We start from the raw sequence: 26,375 nt of genomic DNA, 5'->3' as shown, positions 1-26,375 counted from the left end.
GATCAGAAAAGTACAGTTCACTCGAAATTCATGTGGAACTCACAAACATCTGGTTTAAGACATTAGACACTAGCACAGCAACACAAAAAAACACAGCAAGAACTTGGTGGACTTTCTGGAGTTGTTTCATGTTCAGTTAAGTGATTTCTCACACATAAGAGACTCTTGCTTATTGATACCTGAAACCCAAAATGACTCCATACTTCCATTATGACTACCCTTTTATGAAACAAACATTTCCACCATATAAAATGCAATGTATGCCCAGTAATAAACTATTAAAATATGTGGTCAGTCATATTAAAGGAAAATATACCAATAGTTTACATTAAAATATTTGGCTATACTAAACTTAATTTTTAAACATATTTATATGATGGGTGTGATTAATTTACTTTGCATTAATATACACCTTATCAGGCATAACATTATGAGCACTGACAGGTGAAGTGAATAACACTCCTCATCATGTCACCTGTTAGTGGGTGGGATATATTAGGCAGCAAGTGAACATTTTGTCCTCAAAGTTGATGTGTTAGAAGCAGGAAAAATGGGCAGGCATAAAGATTTGAGCGAGTTTGATTAGGGCCAAATTGTAATGGCTAGAAGAATGGATCAGAGCATCTCCAAAACTGCAGCTCATGTGGGATGTTCCTGGTCTGCAGTGGTCAGTATCTATCAAAAGTGGTCCAAGGAAGTAACAGTGGTGAACCAGCGACCGAGTAGTGGGTGACCAAGGCTCATTGATGCACGTGGGGAGTGAAAGCTGGACAGTGTGATCCAATCCAGCAGACGAGCTACTGTTGCTCTTGGGCTGTTTACGACTTGCAAATCTATTTATTTTTCCAAATAATTATAAAACACCTTACTTTTTCCACCATTTAATGACATTCATGTAGAATCACTGTACACTTTAATATACCAAAAAAATTCTTTCTGCATTTTGTCACACACTGTTAATTCAATAAGCTGTGTAAGACCTTTACAGAAAAAAGGATGTACAGTCTAACAAGTTTGCTAACAATACACTACCTTTAGTTTCGTTGCCTCAGCACAGCTTTTGCTGTTTCCTCTTTCTATCCATTTAACACAGAGATGTACACTCACTGCCCACTTTATTAGGAACTACTGTAACCCTGCAGCAGCACAAGAGCTTCAGGTAATGTCCAAACATCATGTTCCAACACCAGGATCAGTGTGATCTCTGTGACTTGGCATGGTTGTTGGTGCCAGATGGGTTGTTTTGAGAGACTGCTGTATGTGAAAATCCCAGGAGATCAGCTGTTTATGAAATACACAAACCAGCCCATCTGGCAGACTTGTATCTGCATGATGTTTTGCATTGTGCTGCAACAATATGACCGGCTGATTAGAGAACTGCATGAAGGTATACTGGGGTTCCTAATAAAGAGGACAGTTACTGCATTATTCTTCACACCTGGATTTTTAATAACGTAAGAATGCGTTGTACATCTTCTCTTTCTAAACGAATCCACTGGAGAATCGTTAAACCTAAAAAAGAGAGAAATTGTCGAATCCAAATGAAGATAAAGCTTCTTTACTTCATATCAACTTTATTCAACAAGCATATGAACTAAATGCACATAAGATCGTTTTCCCCCAAAATATATGTAAATATATAAATTAATATTCACACACACAAAAAAAATGGCTTTCCTTTAGGCACTTTTTAACAATCAAATGGAGTTTGTTTGGGGGTTTTTTTGTTAAGTCAACTGTCAAGTTTTTCAGAAATGTTTGCCTAAAAAATACAGACCCAGCACGAAAAGTATTTACAAACAACAAATAACTTATGTTTATTTTCATATTTTGTACACAATTTCCTGCATCAAATGTTTGGTCCATGTTATAAATTTATACAAAATTTATATAAAAAAATTTTTTTTGTAGGTGCAGACTTTATAACATTTGGCAACACTTTTGATTGAACGGGTCAATACTGCTCACATGACCTACAGTACACAGCACTTTCTAAACTGGTTACAGAAAAGAACTAAACATGCATGAAGACATGAACATTCAGTGTTTGTTGACAAAATAACCAGAAGCTGACAAATAAAAGTGCACAGTTTTTTGTTACAGGAGTGTAATACGTCAGAAGTCATCGGTGTGGTGGTTTAGGAAACCCTGTTCGATATCACTGCAGCAGAAATCTGACTTTACTTCTTTACAAAAGATTTACAAAACAAGATATATTTCATCAAAAATTTACTTGGAAAAGCTAACATTTATTTTCTTCTGTCAAAGTTCATAGAGGGTAAGGATTGTGAGGATTGTTCTTGACACACTGAGTGATGAAGCTGCTGGGGAGTTACATGCTATCTGACTGAAATATAACCCTAATCAGTTCATTTTCTAATCAGCTTTCGGCTGTCAAAATGTCTGCGATTCTTGGTTTTCTTTACATTTTAACTTTTGGGGTAACCAGATTTTGAAATGTAACTTCTTTCTGCATGTGAAAAAAAAGGAAATGTTTCAGAAATGTTCTATTATATATAGCAGACTAAATGTGAACATCTGATATATATCATATACATCTATATATATCATATATATTGTGGTCAAGTGTCATCAACATAAAGCATTACCTAACTTTCCCCATGCACCAGGGCTGACTTTTAAACCTACACAGGTGAGAGGTACAACTTTTTTATCACAAAGCAGGTGAGAAAACCTCAAACAAGAGGAAGAGGAATGTGCATTAAAGTAAAAATGAGTAAAACTACAGGCAAAGACAGAAATGATGGTGTAAAGAGTAGGAGTAGGAGTTTTCTGTGTGAGTAATCAATATGAGTAATCTGAGAAGAGAACCAGCATTTACAGAAATTAGTGTAACTTTTTTTTTTTTTTCCGTACTTAATTTTATGTAAATAGTCATGAAAATGCATCTGCATGTACTGGAAGTAAATTAAACTCAGCTTTTTAAAAGATTTGCAGCCTTTCTGTGCATTAAGATGTACTGAAAAAACACACACAGAACTATCTTTGTGCAATAATTTACAACAAAAAATGACCTCATAATTTGCTCTTTAAACATCCTGCTGTGATGTAAAACATAACAGAACATATCCGATGTAAGCAATATTTTAGATTTTGTATTAGCTCTCATGTTATATATGTTACATTTTTGGTCATTCTCCCCCCAAAGCCCTTTTTATTAATCGTTTAACTACTTATATTATTTTAGTTTAAACCTTTCAGCTCAATTTTATTTCAACACTGTGTAGTTTTCTTTTTTGGTTGTAATATGGTCTTTAGTTTGTCTTTGGTCTTTGGAATTTTGTAAATATGTGTAAAAGTCTCAGAAAATAAGTCTTATAGACCATAACTACAGTACAAATATTCCAGTATGAGCATAAATTGGTTAAGAAGAAAAAGTTTACTGTCAGGGTGTCGCAGTGTTGGAGAGCTTATCAGTAGGTTTCTGTTCACAGTTCCAATAAAATCCTATGATGAGCTGAAATTAAACTGATACTGAAAAAAATCTGAGAACTGCTGAATGTATGATGTTTGTTCTGCTGTCATCTATCCATCCATCCATCCATCCATCTGGTCCAGTATTTATAATGGTGGTAGATTCTGGGATACTTATATAAAAAGATGACACGAGTCTTGTGTAAAGTCTTCAGAGAGCATGCTTCACAGCGATGTCTCACAGTTGTTGCTGTGGGCTGTAGCGCCCTCGGTTTTCGAGGTCCACGTTGTTTGATGGTAAGTGATGGAAAGTGTGTGCTTGTGTGTGCATCTTCGCTGCACTGCTTACTGCTGTCTTAATGCCTGTTAGTGTCCTCCCACACGACGGCCCCCGGTCACCCACTGGATGATGATGGAGGTAATGCTCATCACCATGAACATGAAGCCCAATGCTGCAAACATTGCTGCCTGAAAGACAAAAAAGAGAAACAAATACAAACATTTCAGATAATAATTCAGGTGAGTGAGAAGACATGGTGCATGGTGAGACTTTGTTTCTTGGCATTTTCTGAATTGGGAGTCTTACAGACACTCAATTCATATTTGGGCGCTGGTGGCTCAAGTGGTTAAGGCTCTGGGTCGTTGACCGGAAGATTGGGGTTCAAGCCCCTGCACTGCCAAGCTGCCACCATTAGGCCCTTGAGTAAGGCCCTCATCCCACCCTTCTCCAGGGGAGCTGCAACATGGCTGACCCTGTGCTCTGACCCCGAGGATGGGATATGTGAAGAAAGAATTTTACTGTGCAGTAATGTATATGTGACAAATAAAGACAACTTAACTATTTTTTCCCCCAACCAAATCTAACACACTAAGATTTTTAAGTGCACTCTGACCTGATGTGTTTGATTTTATAGATAATTTTATACATTTTATAGATAGTTATAAAACACACTGATGGTGAAATTTGTGAAAGTTCGTTCTTCATTCACTTGATTAGATCCAACTTTAATGAATATCAGCTCTTTTGAAGATTTTTTTCAATTCTGACTTGCTGTGAAATGATGTGTAGGACTAAGTTCGCCATATAGTATATTTACCTGGATCTTTGGTCGAGATTTCAGTGGTTCCTGTTCTTCAGGTATGATGCGGATGTAAAATATTCCAGGCAGAATGAAAATAAGACTGGGTGCTGATGTGGCTCCTGGGTAAAAAAAAAAAAAGGTTCACAAAAAAAAGGTTTACCATGTTGTTAGTCCTGACCCATTATCATTATTATTATGTATAAAAAATGCTGGGGTTAGGGATAAACAGGTCAAGGTCTTTAAACCCAGCCTTTTTGCTGTTATAAAATACTAGACAAGCTTACCGATGACACCAAAGATATCTCTGATGTCGGGGACAAAGATGACAAGGATGTTGACCAAGATGAGGAGAATAACAGCGATGGCGATGTGACGTAACCAGTGGAACGGTTTATCAGGGAACAGCAGCTGCTGAACAGCACGGCGGATCTGAACACACACACACAGAATGCACACTGCTTTTTAACAAAAAGAAATGATCCCATATTTAAAGCATTTGGGCTATAATAAATTCAAATGCTGAAAAGTGTGTGTACACGTATCTATATGTTATCTCCATAATGTCATCAAAAACACAATACTTTTATAGCTTTTACTTGAAAAACTAAAAGATACAGTTGTTTATGGTTAGTTGAAGACATACCTAGATAAGTCCTCACAATTCTAGAAAAACTGATGTGTGTGCATGTGTGTGTGTGTGTGTGTGTGTGTGTGTGCATGTGTGTGTATTTTACCGGGAAGAGAACGACAGGCACAGTGAGAGTGACAGCAACCAGCACAGCCAGGCGCACACACAGCATCAGTTTGTCATCGGTGGAGTAACTTTTCAGGAGTTCATCATTTACCATATCTGCAAACACATACATACATAGGTCTCAGAGTGTAAACAGCACATTAACAGACTATACTCACTCAGAAACCCAGAATATATAATCTGATCTTACAACACTAGCACATGCTTACCATAGAAAGTGAGGTAGCCAAAGATGGCAGTTAGTAGGTACATGATGAACATGGCCAGGATGGAGATGTTAGCCACATTCTGCATGCGCTTCTTAGTTGGACTGGTGTAGATAAATGACAGAATATACACACAGACAAAATCAAAGACATTCATTAGCAACCAGCATAAAATTAACAATTAACAGGTAATCTTTACATTAAGGATCCTTTAATTTAACAGTTTATGAAAAAAGAACAAGCAATGCAACTCATTAATATTCATACATAATTGGTATGAATTAAGGTAAATTGTTAAAGTGGTTAGTGTGTGTACATGTGACCCAGACTTACTTTTTCAGTTCCGTGTATATGGGCAGCACTTCAGGGTGACACACAAAAGCGAAAGCCAGAATAGGAATGGTATACGCAGCCTGCATAACACAATGTAAACAGCTCATCAGCTTCAGTGTAACATGGCTAAAACACAACAACTACTACTATTACAACTACAACCACTATTTTACCTACTACAACTGCCATGACAACAGACACTACTACTAGCACTACTACACTGAATACTACTACCACTACCACAACTACAACCACTATTACTACTACCATTACTATTATATCCACTACCAGGACAACAACAAATACTTCTACTACTATTACTACAATGACTACAACTGATAACTATTACTACACCCACTACTATTACTACTACTAATACCACTTTGATCACTGTGACTACTACCAGCACTACTACTACTGCTACTAGTGTTACTTACATCAATCACTACTACTACTACTACTATTACTACTACTTCAATCACTACTATTACCAGCACTACTACTACTACTTCTACTAGTGCTACTTATGTCAATAACTACCATCAGCACTACTACTGCTAGTAGTGCTACTACTTCAATCACTATTATTACCAGCACTACTATTACTAGTACTACTACTACTGCTAGTGCTACATCACTACTTCTACCAGCACTACTCCTACTACTGCTACTACTTCAATCACTACTATTACCAGCACTGCTACTACTACTACTACTGCTGCTAGTGCTACTACATCACTACTTCTACCAGCACTACTACTACCACTACTACTACTGCTACTACTTCAATCACTACTATTACCAGCACTACTACTACTACTACTACTGCTGCTAGTGCTACTACATCACTACTTCTACCAGCACTACTACTACTACTACTACTACTACTGCTACTACTTCAATCACTACTATTACCAGCACTACTACTACTACTACTACTACTACTGCTACTACTTCAATCACTACTATTACCAGCACTACTACTACTACTACTACTACTACTACTACTACTGCTACTACTTCAATCACTACTATTACCAGCACTACTACTACTACTACTACTACTACTACTACTACTACTACTACTACTGCTGCTACTACTTCAATCACTACTATTACCAGCACTACTACTACTACTACTACTACTACTACTACTACTACTGCTGCTAGTGCTACTACATCACTACTTCTACCAGCACTACTACTACTACTACTACTACTGCTACTACTTCAATCACTATTATTACCAGCACTACTACTACTACTACTACTGCTGCTAGTGCTACTACATCACTACTTCTACCAGCACTACTACTACTACTACTACTACTGCTACTACTTCAATCACTATTATTACCAGCACTACTACTACTACTACTACTGCTGCTAGTGCTACTACATCACTACTTCTACCAGCACTACTACTACTACTACTACTACTACTGCTACTACTTCAATCACTACTATTACCAGCACTACTACTACTACTACTACTACTACTGCTACTACTTCAATCACTACTATTACCAGCACTACTACTACTACTACTACTACTACTACTACTACTACTACTGCTACTACTTCAATCACTACTATTACCAGCACTACTACTACTACTACTACTACTACTACTACTACTACTACTACTGCTGCTACTACTTCAATCACTACTATTACCAGCACTACTACTACTACTACTACTACTACTACTACTACTACTACTACTACTGCTGCTACTACTTCAATCACTACTATTACCAGCACTACTACTACTACTACTACTACTACTACTACTACTACTACTACTGCTGCTAGTGCTACTACATCACTACTTCTACCAGCACTACTACTACTACTACTACTACTGCTACTACTTCAATCACTACTATTACCAGCACTACTACTACTACTACTACTACTGCTGCTAGTGCTACTACATCACTACTTCTACCAGCACTACTACTACTACTACTACTACCACTGCTACTACTTCAATCACTACTATTACCAGCACTACTACTACTACTACTACTGCTGCTAGTGCTACTACATCACTACTTCTACCAGCACTACTACTACTACTACTACTACTGCTACTACTTCAATCACTACTATTACCAGCACTATTACTACTACATCTGCTACTATTCTACATCTGCTCTATTATAACTACTTCTAGCGCACACCAGTACTATTACTACGACCGCTATTAAAACCAAGAATAATATTACTGCTACTACTACTTCAACTACTATGACTACCACTACTACTACTACCACTACTACTCCTAATACAGCATCTATGGATCCTACTAACGCTGCAACTGCCATTACGACTGCCAATATTAATCCAATCTCTAGGCACCTCCTGATTTAGTTGCCACAATACAGGTGTGAAATGTGTGTTGATCTTTGTTCTCAGTTATGATTCTTATTTATGGAAACAGAAAGCAGCACATCTTACCTGTGGTGTGAGGGTGATGAGTTCTGCCTTACAGGTGCTGTTGTGTATGTACTCATCACGGGTGCCTGTAGTGATAAGCTGAGGCATAGAAGTGGGTTTGGTGCTGATGCTGGAGTGTTCTAATGAACACGCAATAACAAACTTCTTATAGATAACCTATAGGACCATGAAAGAAGATATTTATTTATAGGTAATTGCATAAAAAGGCACTTTTCTTCAAACTTTTGAATTTCAGGCTAGTTATTTAATGGTGGAGGAATGGAGAGATGACAGGATAAATGAAGTGGACTTACAGATATGAGGAAGAAAAACATGCACGTTAGCGAGAAACCACTGGTGTAGCCAAGATACCCTGAAAGTGATGTTACAGCATGATGTAAATATGCAAATTACAGCACCAACTGTAACAGTTCATTATGACAATCTTTCTGTAAGATGAAGGATTTAAAACACTCTGTGTTTTAGTGTGTCTCTGTAAGTGTGCATAACTATGAAATGTGATAATGGGGAAAAAATGATTAAGAACGAAAAAGGAGGGTGGACGTACCAAGATGGCGCATGAGGGCAAGCGGTAAGATTATACAGACACTGACGATGATGATGAGATAGCTTCCATTCACATACCACTCTCTAAGAGGACACACACAACAACAGAGTGGTTGAGAAAAACAAAACAAAAGCATGCACACACATTATTTTCACGTGAACTAGATATCCAAATTCACAGTAATATGATTTATTAATCCATTTATTAAACCATGAAACATTTCATTTTCATTTCATTTCATTGTCTGTACCGCTTATCCGATTTATCCTTGGGTCACGGGGAGCCTGTGCCTATCCCTCGACGGAGTGCCAACCCATCGCAGGGCACACACACACTCATTCACTCACGCAATCACACACTACGGGCAATTTAGAGACTCCAATCTGCCTAGATGCATGTCTTTGGACTGTCTTTGGCTTAACCACTAAGCCACCGTGCCACCACCATGAAACATATTTGTCAACTATCATACACTACTACATGATGGAAATGTTTGGTTATATGAAGACAATGCACACCAGGGGGTGTGATGTAGCATGACATGAAAGCAAAGCTTCCTCATGAATTGCATTATTGTTGTATAACAGCATGGACTGAAATGTGTTATTCCGGTCCTACCACAGCAATTTGCCAATAGTTCTAATGTTTAATTTATTAGTGTAGGTCATGACACACATTGTAAGGGTGTATAGATAGATTTAAAGTTGCTCTTCCCTCTGATATAGCCATGATATAGCCTGCCATTTTACCAAGAAAATGGAAAAAACAATAAGCACTGAAAGCACTTACATCCAACAATCCTTCTATAAATGTTAAATGTCTCAGAGCAGCAAACTTTTATAATACAACAACAATTATATACAACAATTATAATAAATACTTTTTAAAAATCGATTAGCCCAGTGGCAATATTCTCAAATATGCTGCTTGAATTGGAATTTTTGTGTAAGGATAAAAATTTCGTTTTTAAAATATTTGTATACATGTGAGCGGGGCTTTACTGAGGAAATGATTTGAACCTGAATCATTTCCTCTGAACCTGAATCAGGAACTACAGGATTAAAACATGCTTTGCATCATCAAATCTTTTGTAGATGTAAACTGCTAAACTGACCCCTGAGGCATAAACTGAGCCAAAGGACAGAGCTGTAGATATTTGGACTCAGTATAGAAAATAAACACTGGATGTGTTACACAAGATGATTTAACCTAGCTATTTATATAATAATCTAATCATTTATTTAACGTATTCTCTGTACTTGATAGTGATTTTTGTGATAACTATGCAAACATGGCAAATGTTTGTGTACATTTTTTTATTGTATTTCTGCCAATGAATGAAAGTTTTAGGACTAGGCTTTCAGCCATAGATGCCCCTCAGTAGGGCTGCACGATTATGACAAAAATCATAATTGTCGATTATTCCCTTGGAATTGGAATTGTGATTATTAATTGCGATTATCACAATTTACATTAAGTATACATATCTTGGTGACTTTTCTGTCCTATTTCTTTGAGGGTGGAATCATCAGAGAGTATCTCTGAGACTTGACGGTCAATCACCATACTAGTCTAGTATTTATAGTGCTGAGAATTCCTTATTTTAATAGACAGAACAGCCGAATGATGGAGTCTGTTCTGGCCCATTGTTCACCTAGGCCATGTTTGTATTTTAACTTACATACTGCATTAGGTGAATAATAGAAAGTCATGAAGTTCAGACTGTAATGTCTTGGTGCTTTAATAGAGCATATTCCAGCGCACACTCTCGCGGTATTTTGGCGTGTGTGTGTGTGCACAGAGAGATGTCAGTCAAAAGTCATGTCTTTTCGGTTCTAATTCTTGATTCTTCTCAGCAACACTTTGCAAACTATCTGATGTTTCTTTATCAGCGCACATATTCGCGAAATTAACATGACGAGATAGACATGCGCAAGTGGATAATCGGGGCATTGATAAGGACACGCCTACAGACTATTAGGCCAATTAAAAGACTTTATTCGCCCCTCGCAATGTAACATGCAATAAACACCCCTTAAGCACGCAGAATAATGTAAGTAGGTTTTTTTTTGTAATCGCGGCTTTGAATGATTACATAATCGTGGCATCTATAATCCTAATCGCGATTAGGGGCAGCCCTACCCCTCAGCCAATGTTTTTTATTGCTTTTCTGATTATCTACTTATATTGTACTTTATATGAAACAAAACCAAACATCTAAGAACCAAACGTAACAATTCCTACTAGGCAAATGCAGTGGTGTAAAGAAACCCTTAAATATAGCATCACTATAATCATATCCAGAAAAGGCCAGTGTTGGTGCAGGTTTTTCAGTCAGTCAAGCAGGAGTCGACTCAAACCTGATTCCACTTGTTTAATGAGTTGATCTTGGCTTTCAATAGTCTGCGTGGTATTACTGCTGCTGGGTTGAAATGAAAACCCGCACCCACACCTGCCCTATCTGGATAAGATTTAACACGCCTTATCTAAACACACCATTATTATTTTTTTATAGTACTGATGTGAATAAAAAATAGAAGAAAAAAACTTCTTACGAGTCTAGATCTTTGTTCAACAGGCCTAAAATAACAGCCGGCAACTCCGTCTTTACAATAAAGAGGTAGCTGGACATGGCTGTAGGGCAACAAAGAGAAAGAACAAAAGCACAATTCTGTGAAATGAGTAAATTCCAGGATCATTACTGTAGATATGTTTAATCCCTGCAGTCTCACCTCCAATGTTGTGAATAGTTATAACGCAGGCTGCTATGATTTTGCCTGCTGATCCAAATGCACGAAAACCCAACTGCTCATAGGCACGAATCCCTAAAATAACAAACAACGGTATGATGATATTGTATAATTCAATTCAAAATCACACAAATATTACACGATCTGTCACTGATGTAAAGGTGTATTTGAGGACTGATCTCTTACCGACCACTCCAGCACACTTCAGCAGCAGATGGATGGAGTACGCAGACAAAATAGCAATAAGGACGATCAGAATTCTACAGAAAAACAACAAAAAAGAGAAACCAGTTTAAACCAGAGTAAACAAGCCATGTTGATTTTGATCTATTTTGTCAGTAGAGTTTCTCAGTAACAATGCGAGACATAAATCTGCCCTGTAATCTCATTAACAGCATTAGACATCATCTGAAGCTGAACTGTTTCTTGAGCCACACCACGCTGCTGTGTGCATTGATTTTTAAGGACATTTGCCTTTAAAAAGAAATCTTGTAACTGGAGTAGGTGAGGAGTGACACGTCACACACACACACACACACACACACATCTAAATACGTCTAAGGCGGATGCTGTTTCATGGAGAAAACCCACATAACTCTCCCTCCCTCCCTTCTCCCTCTTTCTCTCTCTCCCTCACACACACACACACACATCCAACCTTTACTTAACCGAGACACAATTTTGATGGCATGGGAACACTTAACTTAGCTAAATATAAAAGCACCCCAACTCCAGACACTAACATTCTTTCACTGCACTGCAAATAAAAAACTTCTCACTTTTTCATGTAGGATTCAGACAAAGTGCACAATACACACCAGCAGTGTCCCAATCATTATTCAAGCCTTTACACACTTGTGTGTATTCTGTACAATGACTGTCAATTACAATTTAATAAGAATATTCCACACATCACACATACTTTTGAAATGACATTGTGACTCACCCAAAGAGGACGATGCCAGTGTTGGCCATGGCATACGCTAGACCTAGAATGCCGCTGCCCATGATGGCGTTACTGAGATTGAAGATGGACATCCCAAATGATGTCTTCCCCACAAACTGTAAATAAATAAAAAACAGTCAATTGACAAGTGTTACATTGCCAGTTTGTGCTGCTTTGCCAAACAAAATTACATTTTTTAAATGACTTCACAGAATCACAAGGCACATTAAAGCATATCAGCAGTGCCATTAATACCCATTCCTGCAGTCACACTAATCACACTTACACAGCATCTCATGCGTCTCATGATGAACATGATGAACTGCAGACTTTGTAGACTTCAACCAAAATTTACTAACTGATATGAAAGGTATTCAAACAAAAAAGGAATTAGGAAGTAGACCCTATAGAACATCCATCCATCCATCAATTTTCTGTACCGTTTTCTTACCCAGGGTACTGAGGAAACTTGGAGGAAACTATTCCACAAAATGGGGTCACCCTGGACAGAAAGCCTATATAAGCCTGTACAGACTGAACCTGACACTTCACTTCACCTTTAGTTTTCTGTTGGCTCAGGTTGCTCAATGTTCACCTAAATAAAATGAAAATAACCGCAACTGTGTTGTCACATCCTGTCTTCTTTCCCCTCCAATGAATTGGCTTGTGTGGGCAAATTATGGTCTAACCACTGTTTTAGTTGAGATAACATGAAAGTGAAGTTTGCTCGAGTTTCCTATATCACCGTATCCAAAGGTCAAACATCATAAAATAATACAGATGAACTATAAATATTGACACCCCTGACAAAAGCATCAGCATTCCCAAACAATCTGACAAGCGTGAGAGATCGCATGAGTCTACGCACACGTGATAATACTTACATCCGTAAACTCAGCTTTCTTCCCATCTGTCTTTTTGGGTATGAACTCTTCTCTCTCAGGCATGTTCTCCAGGGCATCAAACCTAGAAATCAAACAAGTGTGCATGCTTTTTCAATGCTTCTTTTTCTTTTTCAAAGAGAAAAAGAGAAGTGATGTGCAGATAAAGATTTAGGTTCTTAATTTCAAAACCTTTTCTAGAATGTCACATGTTTGCCTTCCAACTTTCATTGACCTACAGATACATTCTACCACCCATTATTTCATCATTTGTAATTAATTATATCATAAATAATTTAATTATTATAAATAAAATTATAATTATGAATGAATTAAAGTTGCTTTTTTGGGCCATCAATCAAAAGAAAGTTTAGAAATGTATTAAAGAAGCAAAAACTGAAATTGCTGAGTTTCTTCCACGCTGGCAGATTTTGTCATACTTAATCAGATTGGATTTTGAGTGTCTCTGAAGCAGGTCTATGATCTTTAGACCTCTTTACAAATGATCCAGGAAGTTCAGATCTGGACTTTGGCTTAGACTTGTTTCTTGTCTTTTGCATGTTTCATTTTCTTGTTGTACTGAAATCTGAACCTTCCCCCCAATCTGATGTTGTATGCACTCTAGAGCTGGTCTTCTACAAAGGTTCTCTGTATTTGGCTACCTTCATCCTTTCCTCAATTCTCAACCATTCTCCTAATCCCCAATGCTGAGAAGCATAGCATGATGCTGCCACCACCACCATACTTCATCATGGTATGACAATGCCAGTGTAGCTGCACTTTTATGGGTATTTGCAATTCATGCCTTCTTAATACCCAATGCCAGCAATATCAGCATTGATCAAGCCATTAACATTAAGTAGAATTCTAAAACATCTTCCTAACTAGTTACCAAAAGCTATAATATTTCAATTAGGGTGGCCTAATTTAATTGAAAACTATTTTTAGAAGGATACATTGCTGTGGCCTTCAAACTCATCATATGATCTCAGGCTCCTGCTAACTGATTACACTAAAAACCTATTACAGAAAACATCACATGCTTTATCTGGCTTCTCTTATAACAGATGGAAACAGTAGACACACTGAAATTTGATCAGAAACACGATATATGTGGGAATTTTGGCTAAGAGAGAGATGAAGGTATTAATATGAAAGGAACGATTTAGTTTTATCTGAACTGTTTAGTCAAATAACTGCTTTTATTGAAAAGGTTTCAACGTGTTTTATCAGGCTCTGTTTCTCATTTTTATTTATCACTGAATAGTTCAGGTCACTCTAATCTGAATCTTGTTGAACAAAAACACTGAATGCAAACAAGAACGTGTGCACACACATTCACAAAACACACATTCACACAAATTCAAATACAGATTGCTTGCTCGATGTTGATTTGATGTTAGACAAGAAAGTGCTCTAGATAGCTAGCTACCGGTAATGATGATGATGTGTTACATTTACATTACATTTTCTTTCCAAATTTACAATACCGGTCAAAGTTTTCTGAACATGAGAAAGTTTTTGTTCCCCATTTTAAGTACAGTTAAGCCACAACTGGCTGACTATTTGCCCACTAAGTGTTTTTCTTTCTCATTTAAAGAAGTATACATGGTTAACTCTCAGACTGTAATTGTTTTAGTAGTCAAAGTGCACAAATGTCTCATATAATAAAGCTATAAGCTATAAAATATAAACTAAAGATTAGGATGAATTTATGTATTTATGCGGCTTCACCCGATGTGCAGTAGATTTTAGCTGAGTCATGCTTGCTCAGTGTAACACTACACCTGCCCACTAGGGGTCAGGATGACCGAAACACTACAGTAGGTTACGAATTAGCCTCAGGTGAAACTCATTATCCAGCTGCATATTTATATCTTGTGCACAGTCATGCTTCATAAGGTCTTATTTAATTTCTGTGCAAGTCTAAGCTGTGGTGCTTTGTGTGCACCTAATCCTCCTATGTTTTTTTTCTCTCATTTTGGGGTTGTCTTACAATTTGCTTCACAAATAAACACTTCACAAAACAATAGTTCATCACTGAATATTTCAATTCAGGGATGTTTTTAAATAACTTTACATTATGAGGTCAAAGTGTATAGATCTGTGTATATGAAAAGTGCTTAACATCGAATAATGAGAGTAATCATGTAACGTTACAACTATCTGAATATCTTTAGAGTGGCAATATATCTTTGTCGTATAATTTGGGAGGGAAGTAAAGGTGGAGATCCTCATTCTGATCTTCACAAGATCTTTGAACGTACCCATCCTCTTCGCCTCTTTTCTCGCAGTGGCCGTTCTCCAACTTTTCGAGCTCCATGGTGTAGTGATTGAACAGAGATGATCTGCCAGGGAACCCGTTCCTCTAAGCAAGGAAAAGTCTGAAAATGATATCTGGAAAACATGCAAAAACAAACAAAAAAACAAGCATTTAATAAAGGCCTTAAAGACTTACAGGATGTTTAAAACATAATGCCCAATGTTCTCTCTCTGAACACTCTGATAAAAGCAGGTATATCCCTACAGCCAGAAGGATTGGAGTACAAGCTTTGTGCTCATTCACAAAAACATTTAATATCCTTAGTGCATAGTGAGAAGGGGCTGGGGATCTGTACACTGTTAGGACCAGTTGAACAGAGGTTTGGTACTAAATTGAGAAGTAATTAATAGTTCATACCAAAGACTGTAAACATGAAAACAATGTATGTTGTGGACATTATAGTGTTAACGTGTGTGTATGAGCGATTTGCATACATGCTGGTTGTTTTCTTGTTACTCTTTTTGCTCAAACCACCTGGAACTGTAAGCTAGTTAAACATATTGTTTTGTGCTAAATGTATATATCGATATAGGATGCAGTTTCATTTCTGACACATGGTTCAGCCTGAATAAACAGTTACACCTTATTATTTAACAATAAAGAAAGAAAAGTCTCTACATGAACTACTGGTAATGCAAATATAGGTGGACGCAGAGTAGAGCTCCACCTTCCTGGGCTGGGAAGGACTATGTAGATTTTGTGTGTGTGTGTGTATCCTGGTGTGTAAAAAAAAAAAAAAACATAAACACAAAGCTAGATATGCCTTTATGCGCCGATCGGAACGCAATACATTGCGACTGGTAGGCTGGACATGCCTCAGGTCCCATATTGGCACTTCATGTCGAGAATTTGTGACACAGAAACCAACTGTAAGCTTAATACTCAGGAAACCTTGAATCTCAGACAGAATTAATTAGCTTTTGGCAGGACATTTCTTGGTCCTAGTTCCTCATTCATTCCTTTCCATTTACAGTGAATGACACAGAGCTTTGTCTGGAGTATCGCACTGCATTCCTTAGGTTCCTTAATTTCACTGGGATGCTCAAGAAGGAGAAACTTATACCTATTTAAAAGCCAAATAAAGATAGAAGTGAAACTTATTTACAGAATGTAAACACACACTTTGGGAAAAAAAATATTAATATAAATGGAAAGAGCAAACAAATTTCAACCTACTGTCATTTTTCCATGAACCGGTTGTTCAGTCTACACATCCAGCAGTTGTTAATCACTCGATCAAATGAGGAGCATAAACTCTTATTTAAAAAGCAGTTCAATAAAGCAGGTTATTCCTAACTCTGTACAAACTATTTAGAATAAAAGCAGAAGGAGCTGTCATACTGCAACAATTAACTGACTGTCATTAAAGCAGATCCACATCAAATCGAACTGAGACAAAAGGGGTTTTTTTGTTAAATTTCTAACAAGAGGTGCTCTCTCTTTCTCAAGTATACGCTCAAGTGAAAATGTACAGTAAGAAAATAGTAACTAACCACAGTACGAGTAGAGAACATGTAGCAGCACGTCCGTCTCGAGGGCGCGTGGTTCCTGTCTGATGCAAGACTCAGCCAGTATTGATGCTTGCTCTACCACTCAACAGCGCTCCTGCCAGGAACAACTGATTCATGCAGGAGCGAAAGAACCACTCACAGCTGGGAGCTCCACTCCTGCTCTGTCTTTCTTACTTTCTTTCGTTCTTTCTTTCTTTCTTTCTGTTTCTATCTGTCTTACTTTCGTGTTTGTGTTTTAAGAGTTTCAATTAAAATTCTCTGGACTGTTTAGGTTGCTGTGCCATCTGTCACACTCGACACAGCAGTGTAGTATTTCACCTCGTATCTGTCTTTACACAGATACAGTGGAGGAAGTGGGATTAATACGTGTATGTGTGTGTGTGTGTGTGTGTGTGTATTTGTTACTAGACACTTAAACAAAGGATAGCCATAAAAGCGTGTGAGCACATGTAAGTGATTTTGTCTGTGAATTGCAGCCATAAAGAATGACATGATATGAGATTACCTGATACTGTGCGTGTGTGTGTGTTTTGTTTTATGTATCCCTGTGTGTCTGTGTGTGTGTTCATCCTGTTGGCTGTGGAGCATTTGTAATGCGATTAAGAGATCAGACATTTTGAAGGTTACCATGTGCACCCGGTACAGTGAAGCCATAAACACACACCGAGCTTCAACCAGCAGAAAATCTGTTACCTTGCTGTATTTGAGGTCTCACGCATCTTTATCACATATCAAAAGTGTCTTAAGTGAAGACTGACTTATTTATACATTTTACATTATATTAACATTTTATAAGCGCTGTAATTCTTTCCTTTACTTTCTACAACAGAATGAGTTGACTCTTAAGTAAAAAATAATGAGTACGCTGAGGAGTATGACATTTTTACATCTGAGTGTGTATGAAATGTATATATTGCATTGTTTATTATATTATTATATATTACATTATTTATTTTAATATGTATTACCCATTTTCATTCACGTTGACTTTTTGTATTTTTATAATTACTGTGCTTTTTTGTCTATATAGCTGTAAAGCTAAATTCAAATACACAGACATCTGCCATTTGCATTACTCTAAATAGCCAGTAGGTGTCCCTTTAACCGGTTGCTATAGTAATGTTTATCAGTTTGTGGCGCAACTAGCATTCCACTTGACAGCAAATCGGCTTTCCTGCCGCTAAAACGAAACAAAAATTTCCGAACGGAGATTTGTCTTCTGTATATAAAACTTACCAGCATTATATCTTATGAGATGAAGGAGAATCAGTGGGTGCTCTTTGTTATGGATCACAATCGCTGCACCAAGTGGCTCCATATTTGTCTGAAGTTAAACCTTTCTGAACTTCGTCACGTCGCTGGACACGGCCATATCTGGTCACTAACAGTCACTGTCGCTTATGTAACCAGGAGGCTCATTGAAAATGAACGGTCTCGAGATGCTTTGTGTATGTATCTATCTATCTAGCTTTAATGGTAGAGCTGAGATGAATGGAAATTGCTACATCGTTCATCCTCCAACTAGACATGCAGCATAGCTTGTTAATCTTGTCCTTAAAGAATTTCTTGTAACAGCATAACCTATCCTATATTATTCCTGACCTAACCACCTGTAATAAAAAATCTCTTCTGTATTAAACACAGTCTGGGTCTCCAAACATTGACATCATTCAGATCACTATTATACATTTGATTCATTATTAACCGACAATATAACGGATAATTAAGGAGTGTGATTGATCTCAATGTTCAGTACTGTATGCCACATGGCAACAGCACTATGACTTTAAAGTGAACTGATATCGTTTGTGCTTTTCAGGACGAGCTCTTATGTGCAGTGTATAATTAGTGGTTATATGAAAGTTTCGAATAATGGTTGGGTTTGTATGTGTGTGTGTGTGGTCAGCTGAGTGTGTAGACGTGGCTCTGTCTATAAACTTTTGTTCCAGACACACACACACACACACACACCAGCAGTGCTCTGTATTATAATAAAATGGGAGTAGTCCTCAGTGTAGCAATTTGCTAAACCTACCGTTTTTTTTTTATAGTAAAGAATGGTGCATAGTACTTTTATCTGTTGTATTTAATGTAGTCCAAGAAACACGTTTATTCCTATTATCACGTTATAGCTGATATAAACTACATAAAAATGTCTTTCAATATAAAGCAGCTTAATGTGTAATAGAGGAAACATAACATGAAAAGATTTTTTGTCCTGAAGACTTGTCTGAAATCTGAGTTATAGCTTTACTTCTGAATATCACAAAGCACTGACAATCAAGACTCACAAACAGACTATAGCATTTTTATGTGATTGTGTGGAAAACTACTTGAATCAGTAAAAGCACAGGATTCTTCTTTTAGACTACTACAGGTGAAGACATATGTAATTACTTTAAAGAAGTAGAAAATATAGAAGGAAAACCAGGCAATGAAAGCAGGCCAGATAAATGACCTTATGACCTTATGACCTTGTCAACCTATGAAATATGAAATGACCCAGACAACCTATGAAAAAAATAACCAGAAAACCCCTATAGAAGGTTAAATTGTATAAGGAAATAGCAATTAAGGAACTACATCTGTTAAATTTATACTTACGGGTGTCATCCAGAGGACAGTGGTAGCTCAGATTTTAATGATTTTAGATTTAATGATCTCAGATTTAGATGCGGGCCTACAGAATACAAAGGTTGTAAGTCCCATTTGCCATTGCTGGGTCCTTGAGCTAAGCTTTTAACTATCAACCACTCACTTGTACAAGGAGCTCTGTATAAGATCATCTGCCAAATACTGTAAATGTAATACTTCTAATTCTTATTCAGATATTCTGTGAGAAATTTGAGGTGGCTGTCCAGACTGCATCCCAGGCTATACCGGGCACAGCACATGTGTTTGTTTTTTTTTTAATCAGAGAACTGCATGACGGAATGGTTGCTAATGGCTCTTTGTTGTCAGAAAGGAGGATGTGGCAGCTATTTTCCCCATGACTCAATACGGAAACACTCGAATGAGCACACGTGGCTTTTACACTGAGAAAGTCCTAATGTTCCCACACCGGTACTTTTAAACACTTTTCTTATAAACAACTGCAGATTATAAAGATGCCGAAGCAGCGTGTATGTCACGGAAACATTACATTAGTTGTTTGAGCTGGAGATGTATTTCATTTTAAACCTATAGCCAACAATCTATATATGAGCATATATAGTACAGATCTGTGTGTAGAATTTGAGATTTATAGTTCTCTCTCTCTCTTACACACACACACACACACACACACATTACATGCCAATAGACTGAATAATAAATGAGAGCACATGTTTTTTTTCCACCTAGACTTGGCCAGCATTACCAAATACTGCATGGGAAATTCGCAAGCCACATGTTCATTTCTGGAGAAATTCACTGGAAATCAACTACGTGTCATTAGATAAAGCAAAAAGATATTATGATCCATTATCCTGGTGAGGTAAAGACAGGTGTGAGGACATGTTTGTATATCTTTCTGGGGATCAAATAGGATGCTCACAAGGAGAGGGGTATCTAACAGTTTTGACCATGTGGAAGCATTTGACCTTTACGAAAAGTGCAGGTTTTGGTTTGAAAAGAAATGCGAGATTAAGCTTAAGATTATATTAAAAAGAATAATCATTTCAGTTAAATGTCCTCACAGGGATTGTAAAATGAAAGGGCGCGGGTGTGTATACACGTGTGAAATGCTGCGCACGTGCTCTCTCTACCGGAAGCGATCAAGCCAATCATCAAAAGGAGACGCTCTCATTCACCCAAATTTGGCGCTCAAAACAGATCACACACACGAAATACTAAACTATCAGAAATAAAGTTCAAGATCAAGAAGCTGAAATAGTATCATTAATTAAAAAAAAAAAACAAAAAAAAAAACAATACACGTATCCAACTGGAGACTAAGAATGATGTGTGACCAAGTTCAGAAATGTATTTAAAAGTAATACAATTAATAATAATAATAATAATAATAATATATACCAATTACAAACTAATTAAAAACGAATCAACTATAATAAGATGCTTTATTTAAATATTAGATATTTATTCTAACCTGTTAAAGAAACAGACCTTTGTCCTTACCTTTCTTACAAGCTACTTTCTGAAGCTTCCTGTGTGTTTGGGTAATGCTTTGGTGATGGAGAGTGGATCAGGATGAATGGACAGATGGGTAGATGGATATAGAGTAAGACTGGAGGACAGAGAGAGAGAGAGACATAGAGCGAGAGAGAGAGAGACAGAGAGACAGACAGATAATGAGAATAAACTTGAACTTCAGAATGAAAGCGATGAGAAAAGAGCGCGCTGACGGTTAGCCCCGCCCACATGCTTGCGTAAGCCAGAAGAGGAAACTTTCCTCCTCTGAGGGTTTTTCCCACACAATGTTGAGAATAAAGGGGTGATTCCGCGTTTGGTGGTATCGATTGTGTCTCATTACATATACAAATATTTATGTATTTACACGACATTTTCAAAAAAATTCCTTTACAACAACCTACGAGTATGTTGATCTAGGCGAATGAAAACCAATAATAAAGCATCTACAGTACTGCAGCTACAGTCGACTAGACCATCACCTTACACTGATATAAAATCATTGCTATACTTCAAATTAGTGATGTTTTGCATTAAAGTGTCTACTGAGATGAATTTAACGTTTCATGCTTTCCATAAGTCCTCCATTGTGGGTTATGAGGACCCCCCACCATCCTGTTAACTGAATAAATTCACCCTAGACTTTTTCATCAGGAAGTTGAATCATCATCATGGTAAAAAAAACAAGATAAAGAGGTTTTTCTCATATCCTCCCATTTTCTATAATACAGTGATACTGACTGCTAAAGGTCACTTTAAAAGTGCTGTTCACCAAATTATAGACTTAATAGTTTATTATAAATATACAGGATATTAGTAGGATAACCCTGTTACTTTTAACCCTGTTTCTAGATTAAGGTCCAGAAAAAAAAGAAAAAAGAAAAAATGTTTTGCCTCACACCTGCAGGGACGGGTTTCGATTCCATATGTGTGAGGTTTGCATGTTGAGGGTTTCCTTCACATACTGCTGTTTCCTCCCCTAGTCCAAAGACATGTGTTGTAGGCTGACTGGCTTTAAGTTACACTATATTGCCAGAACACCCCTCCAAATCATTGAATTCAGGTGGTGTTTTTCAGGGGTTGGTCTTGGCGTGTTTGTTCCAGTGAAAGGAACTCTTAATGCTTCAGCATACCAATACATTTTAGACAGTTTCATGCTTTGGGGATGACCACTTCCTGTTCCAACATGACTGTGCACCAGTGCACAAAGCAAGGTCCAAAAAGACATGGATGAGCGAGTTTGGTGTGGAGTCCTGCCCTCAACCCGATAGAACACCTTTGGGATGAATTAGAGCTGGAGCCAGGCCTTCACGTCCAACATCAATGCCTGACCTCACAAATGCACTTCTAGAGGAATGGTCAAAAATAAACACACTCCTAAACCTTGTGGAAAGCCTTCCCAGAAGAGTTGAAGCTGTTATATCTGCAAAGGGCAGACCAGCCCTATATTACATTCATGTGCATGTAAAGGCAGACATCCTAAAACCTTTGGCAATATAGTGTATCTCCCAACTCATGTTACAAGTCTTCTGGGATAGGCTCCAGGTTCTGTGTGACTCTGTGTAGGATAACTGAACAATAATGGCGTAGAGTTGAGGTCAGGTCTCTGTAAAGGCTACTCGAGTGCATCCATACCAAGTTCTGTAACTCCAACGTTGGCCATGCTTTTATACTTTGTACACAGGGGTGTTGTTATGCTAGAATATGTTTTTGCCCATTAATTTCAGTGAAGGGAAATATTGAAGCAAAAGCAAATAAAGGTATACTAGAAAACTGTCTTCTTCAAATATTGTGGCAACAGTTTTGGAAAGACATATCACATATGTGTGTGATGATCAGGTGACCACATACTTTGACCATGTAATGGGTCTTCTCTTTAAAATTGTGCATGTACACGACCAGTCACATTCATATTCAATAGTTTTTCTTTATTTTTATTGTTGTCAACATTATATATTAATACTGAAGACACTGAATTTATGACAGAGCAAATATGGAATCTGGAATATGGAAAAGTAACCACCTTTTCTTTGATGACAGCTTTGTCTCTTGGCATTCTCTCAGTCAGCCTCTTGAGGTAGTCACCTGTAATAGTTTTCCAACAATCTTGAAGGAGTTCCAAGAGGTGTTGACTGCTTTTCCTGTCCAACACATCCTAAACCATCTCAATGGGATTTAGATCGGGTGATTATGGAGGCCAGGTCATCTGATGTAACACTCCATCACTCTCCTTCTTGGACAAATAGCTCTTACATAACCTAGAGGTGTGTTTGGGGGCTTTTTCCTGTTAGAAACAATTGATGGCCCCATTAATGCAAGCCAAATGCAACCAATGCAACCAAATGCAATCCACCAGCAAAACTCCTCCTACATGGCTCCTTCAGCAACTGTCCATTCAACCTCTGTATGTCCAACAAAGACATGGCAGTTAGAAGCAAAAATCAGAAATTTGGATTCATCAGAGTAAGGGACAGTTTTCCGCTGATCTAATGTCCACTGCTTGTGTTTTCCACTGATCTAAAGTCCACACCTTTAGGAATGTAAGAGCTATTTGTCCAAAAATGTGACATGCTGCATCAGATGAACTGGCCTTAATCCAGTCTTAATCCAGCTGAGATGTGTTAAACATGAGAGTGAAGGAAAAGCAAGTACTCAACACCTCTGGGAACTCCTTCAAGATTGTTAGAAAATGTTCCCAGATGACTATCTCATGAGGCAAGTCTGTACTACTTCTTGTTCTTCCGAAGTAATGGTTTCTTTGCTGCAATTCAACCATGAGGTCTCAGTCTCCTCTGAACAGATGATGTTGAAATATATCTGCCACTTCAACCCTGGGAAGCATTTATGTGGGCTGTAAACTGAGGTGTTGCAAATTGGTGGTTTCTGAGGCTGCTAAGTTTAATAGACTTATATTCTCTGCAGCAGAGGTAACTCGGCCTTCCTTTCCTGGGACGATCCTCATGAGATCCAGCTTCATCATAGCGTTTGATGGTTTTAGCCACTGCATTCTGGGATATATTTAAAGATTTTTCAGACTGACTAACCTTCATTTCTTAAATTAATGATACACTGTCTTTTCTCTTTACTTATCTGAGTGTTTCTTACCATAATATGGATTTGTACAGTGGTTGTAGTAGCACTAATAGGGCTACTGACTCTGTACCCACCCTTCCTTTGCACTAGACAAATGATGGTCTAAAGCACATTAAGAAGGCAAGAAATGCCACCAATTTACTCTTGACAAGGCACGCCTGTGAAGTGAAAACCATTCCAGGTGACTGCCTCGTGAATCTGAAGAGAGAATGCCACGAGTGTGCCAAACTGTCATCAAAGCTAAATTTAGCTACTTTGGACAATCTAAAACATATTCTAAGTCTTTATTTGTCACAAATACATTACTGCAGAGTGAAAGTCTTTCTTCACATATCCCATTTTTGGAAGATTGGGGTCAGAGCACAAGGTCACCCATGATGCCGCACCCCCTGGAACGGGGGGGTTCGGGGCCTTGCTCAAGGGCCCAACAGTTGTAGCTTGGCAGTGCTGGAACCCTGATCTTCTGATCAACAACCCAGAGCCTTAACCATCTGAGTGGGATATTTAACACTTTTTTGTTCACTACATAATTCCATACATGCTCTTACACAGTTTGGGTGTCTTCAGTATAAATGTACAATGATGAAAATAATAAAAAATAAAGAAAACGCACTGAGGGAGAAGGTGTGGCAAAACTATGGCAAAATCTCCTAAATGGAGTATCCTGTTGCAATAAGCAAACTGTATCGTTACCTGTTTACACATTCAGACAAATTCCTTGCAGCATTTTTCTACAGATGGGTAGAAAGATAAGTGGGATGACCAAGCTTTTCTGAAATGCAGATGGCGTGACTGCAGTAGGAAATCTGGGTTGTGGAAATTGCTCTCACATGTTATCCAGGTTAAAAGTTTAGGGAAAATGAACACAACAAAATCACATAAATTCTTATTTAAACAACGCATCAAGGCAGCAACCTCTGGACTAAAAACCGAATAAGCTGAAAATGACAGAATGATAGAATGATAGAACTTCTCAAAGTTATTAACTTACCTATTCAATTATCTATCTATCTATTTTGAAACACCCTTTATATTTCATAACAGGATATCTACAAATGGCTTTCTCAGTTTCCTCTTCCTCTTTGTTTTTCCCTTTTCTTGATATCTGTTGTCTACTGTACACTGACAAGTGAAAGAGAAATATTTCATGTATACGACATGCAAATGCAATTTGACAGATGGCATGTGTAGGCCAAAGGAATTGGATTGGATCAGCTTGATTGTGTTTTGAGATCATTAACAATATAATCAACCTTTAATTTTATAATTAAACTTTAATTGTTGAGGGATATATTAGACAGCAAGTGATGAACAGTTGATTCTCAAAGGTGATATGTTGGGCAAGCAAAGGTAGATAGATAGATAGATAGATAGATAGATAGATAGATAGATAGATAGATAGATAGATAGACAGACAGACAGACACACACACACACATACACACTAAACTATTACTAGATCACTAGAAATAAAGCTCTGCTGCCATCTCCTGGATGCCAGTTTTATTAACGTTTTATTTACCCTCCGCCCACAACCTTTTTGTATTATCTGAATTATACACTACATTGCCAAAAGTTTTGGGACACCCCACCAAATCATTGAATTCAGGTGTTGTTTGTCAGGGGTTGGGCTTGGCCCCTTAGATGACCCCTTCCTGTTCCAACATGACTGTGCACCAGTGCACAAAGCAAGGTCCATAAAGACATGGATGAGCGAGTTTGGTGTAGAAGGACTTGACTAGCCTGCACAGAGTCCTGACCTCAACCTAATAGAACACCTTTGGGATGAATTAGAGTGGAGACTGTGAGCCAGGCCTTCTCATCCAACATCAGTGCCTGACCTCACAAATGCGCTTCTAGAGGATTGGTCAAAAATTCCCATAAACACACTCCTTGTGGAAACCTTGTGGAAAGCCTTCCCAGA

General features: G+C 37.7%; 1 protein-coding gene across 3 annotated transcripts; it reads right to left on the bottom strand.

The window, feature by feature from the left end:
- Positions 1 to 1,790: 1,790 nt before the first annotated feature.
- On the bottom strand, positions 1,791 to 21,559 carry slc38a5a (solute carrier family 38 member 5a). 3 transcript variants are annotated; one of them, XM_058390010.1, is made up of 16 exons: positions 21,348 to 21,559; positions 15,665 to 15,794; positions 13,401 to 13,482; positions 12,517 to 12,632; positions 11,757 to 11,830; positions 11,553 to 11,645; positions 11,376 to 11,454; positions 8,821 to 8,903; positions 8,567 to 8,625; positions 8,274 to 8,429; positions 5,811 to 5,890; positions 5,481 to 5,581; positions 5,252 to 5,367; positions 4,802 to 4,946; positions 4,533 to 4,636; positions 1,791 to 3,903 (listed from the first exon to the last, which is right to left on the bottom strand). In XM_058390010.1, exons 2-16 carry the CDS (start codon positions 15,718 to 15,720, stop codon positions 3,802 to 3,804), a joined length of 1,446 nt encoding a protein of 481 aa, XP_058245993.1. In that variant the 5' UTR covers positions 15,721 to 15,794; positions 21,348 to 21,559; the 3' UTR covers positions 1,791 to 3,801. The 3 variants fall into 3 exon arrangements, with proteins under 3 accessions (XP_058245993.1, XP_058245994.1, XP_058245995.1); XM_058390011.1 differs by lacking the exon at positions 21,348 to 21,559 and adding an exon at positions 17,214 to 17,492; XM_058390012.1 differs by lacking the exon at positions 21,348 to 21,559 and adding an exon at positions 16,897 to 17,156.
- Between the last annotated feature and the right edge of the window lie 4,816 nt (positions 21,560 to 26,375).

Source organism: Hemibagrus wyckioides, linkage group LG05, assembly GCF_019097595.1.
Source record: "Hemibagrus wyckioides isolate EC202008001 linkage group LG05, SWU_Hwy_1.0, whole genome shotgun sequence".
Classification (NCBI taxonomy): domain Eukaryota; kingdom Metazoa; phylum Chordata; class Actinopteri; order Siluriformes; family Bagridae; genus Hemibagrus; species Hemibagrus wyckioides.
The sequence above is the reverse complement of the archived record's forward strand: the minus strand, read 5'-3'. Positions and strand labels throughout refer to the sequence as shown.

Coding starts and splice junctions, on each gene's coding strand:
- slc38a5a (XM_058390010.1), bottom strand. CDS start 15,720: ATGGAGCTCGAAAAGTTGGAGAACGGCCACTGCGAGAAAAGAGGCGAA. Junction 5,368..5,480: donor TGGCTACCTCACTTTCTATG/GTAAGCATGTGC, acceptor ATGTGTTTGCAG/ATATGGTAAATGATGAACTC. Junction 3,904..4,532: donor AATCTCGACCAAAGATCCAG/GTAAATATACTA, acceptor TTTGTCTTTCAG/GCAGCAATGTTTGCAGCATT.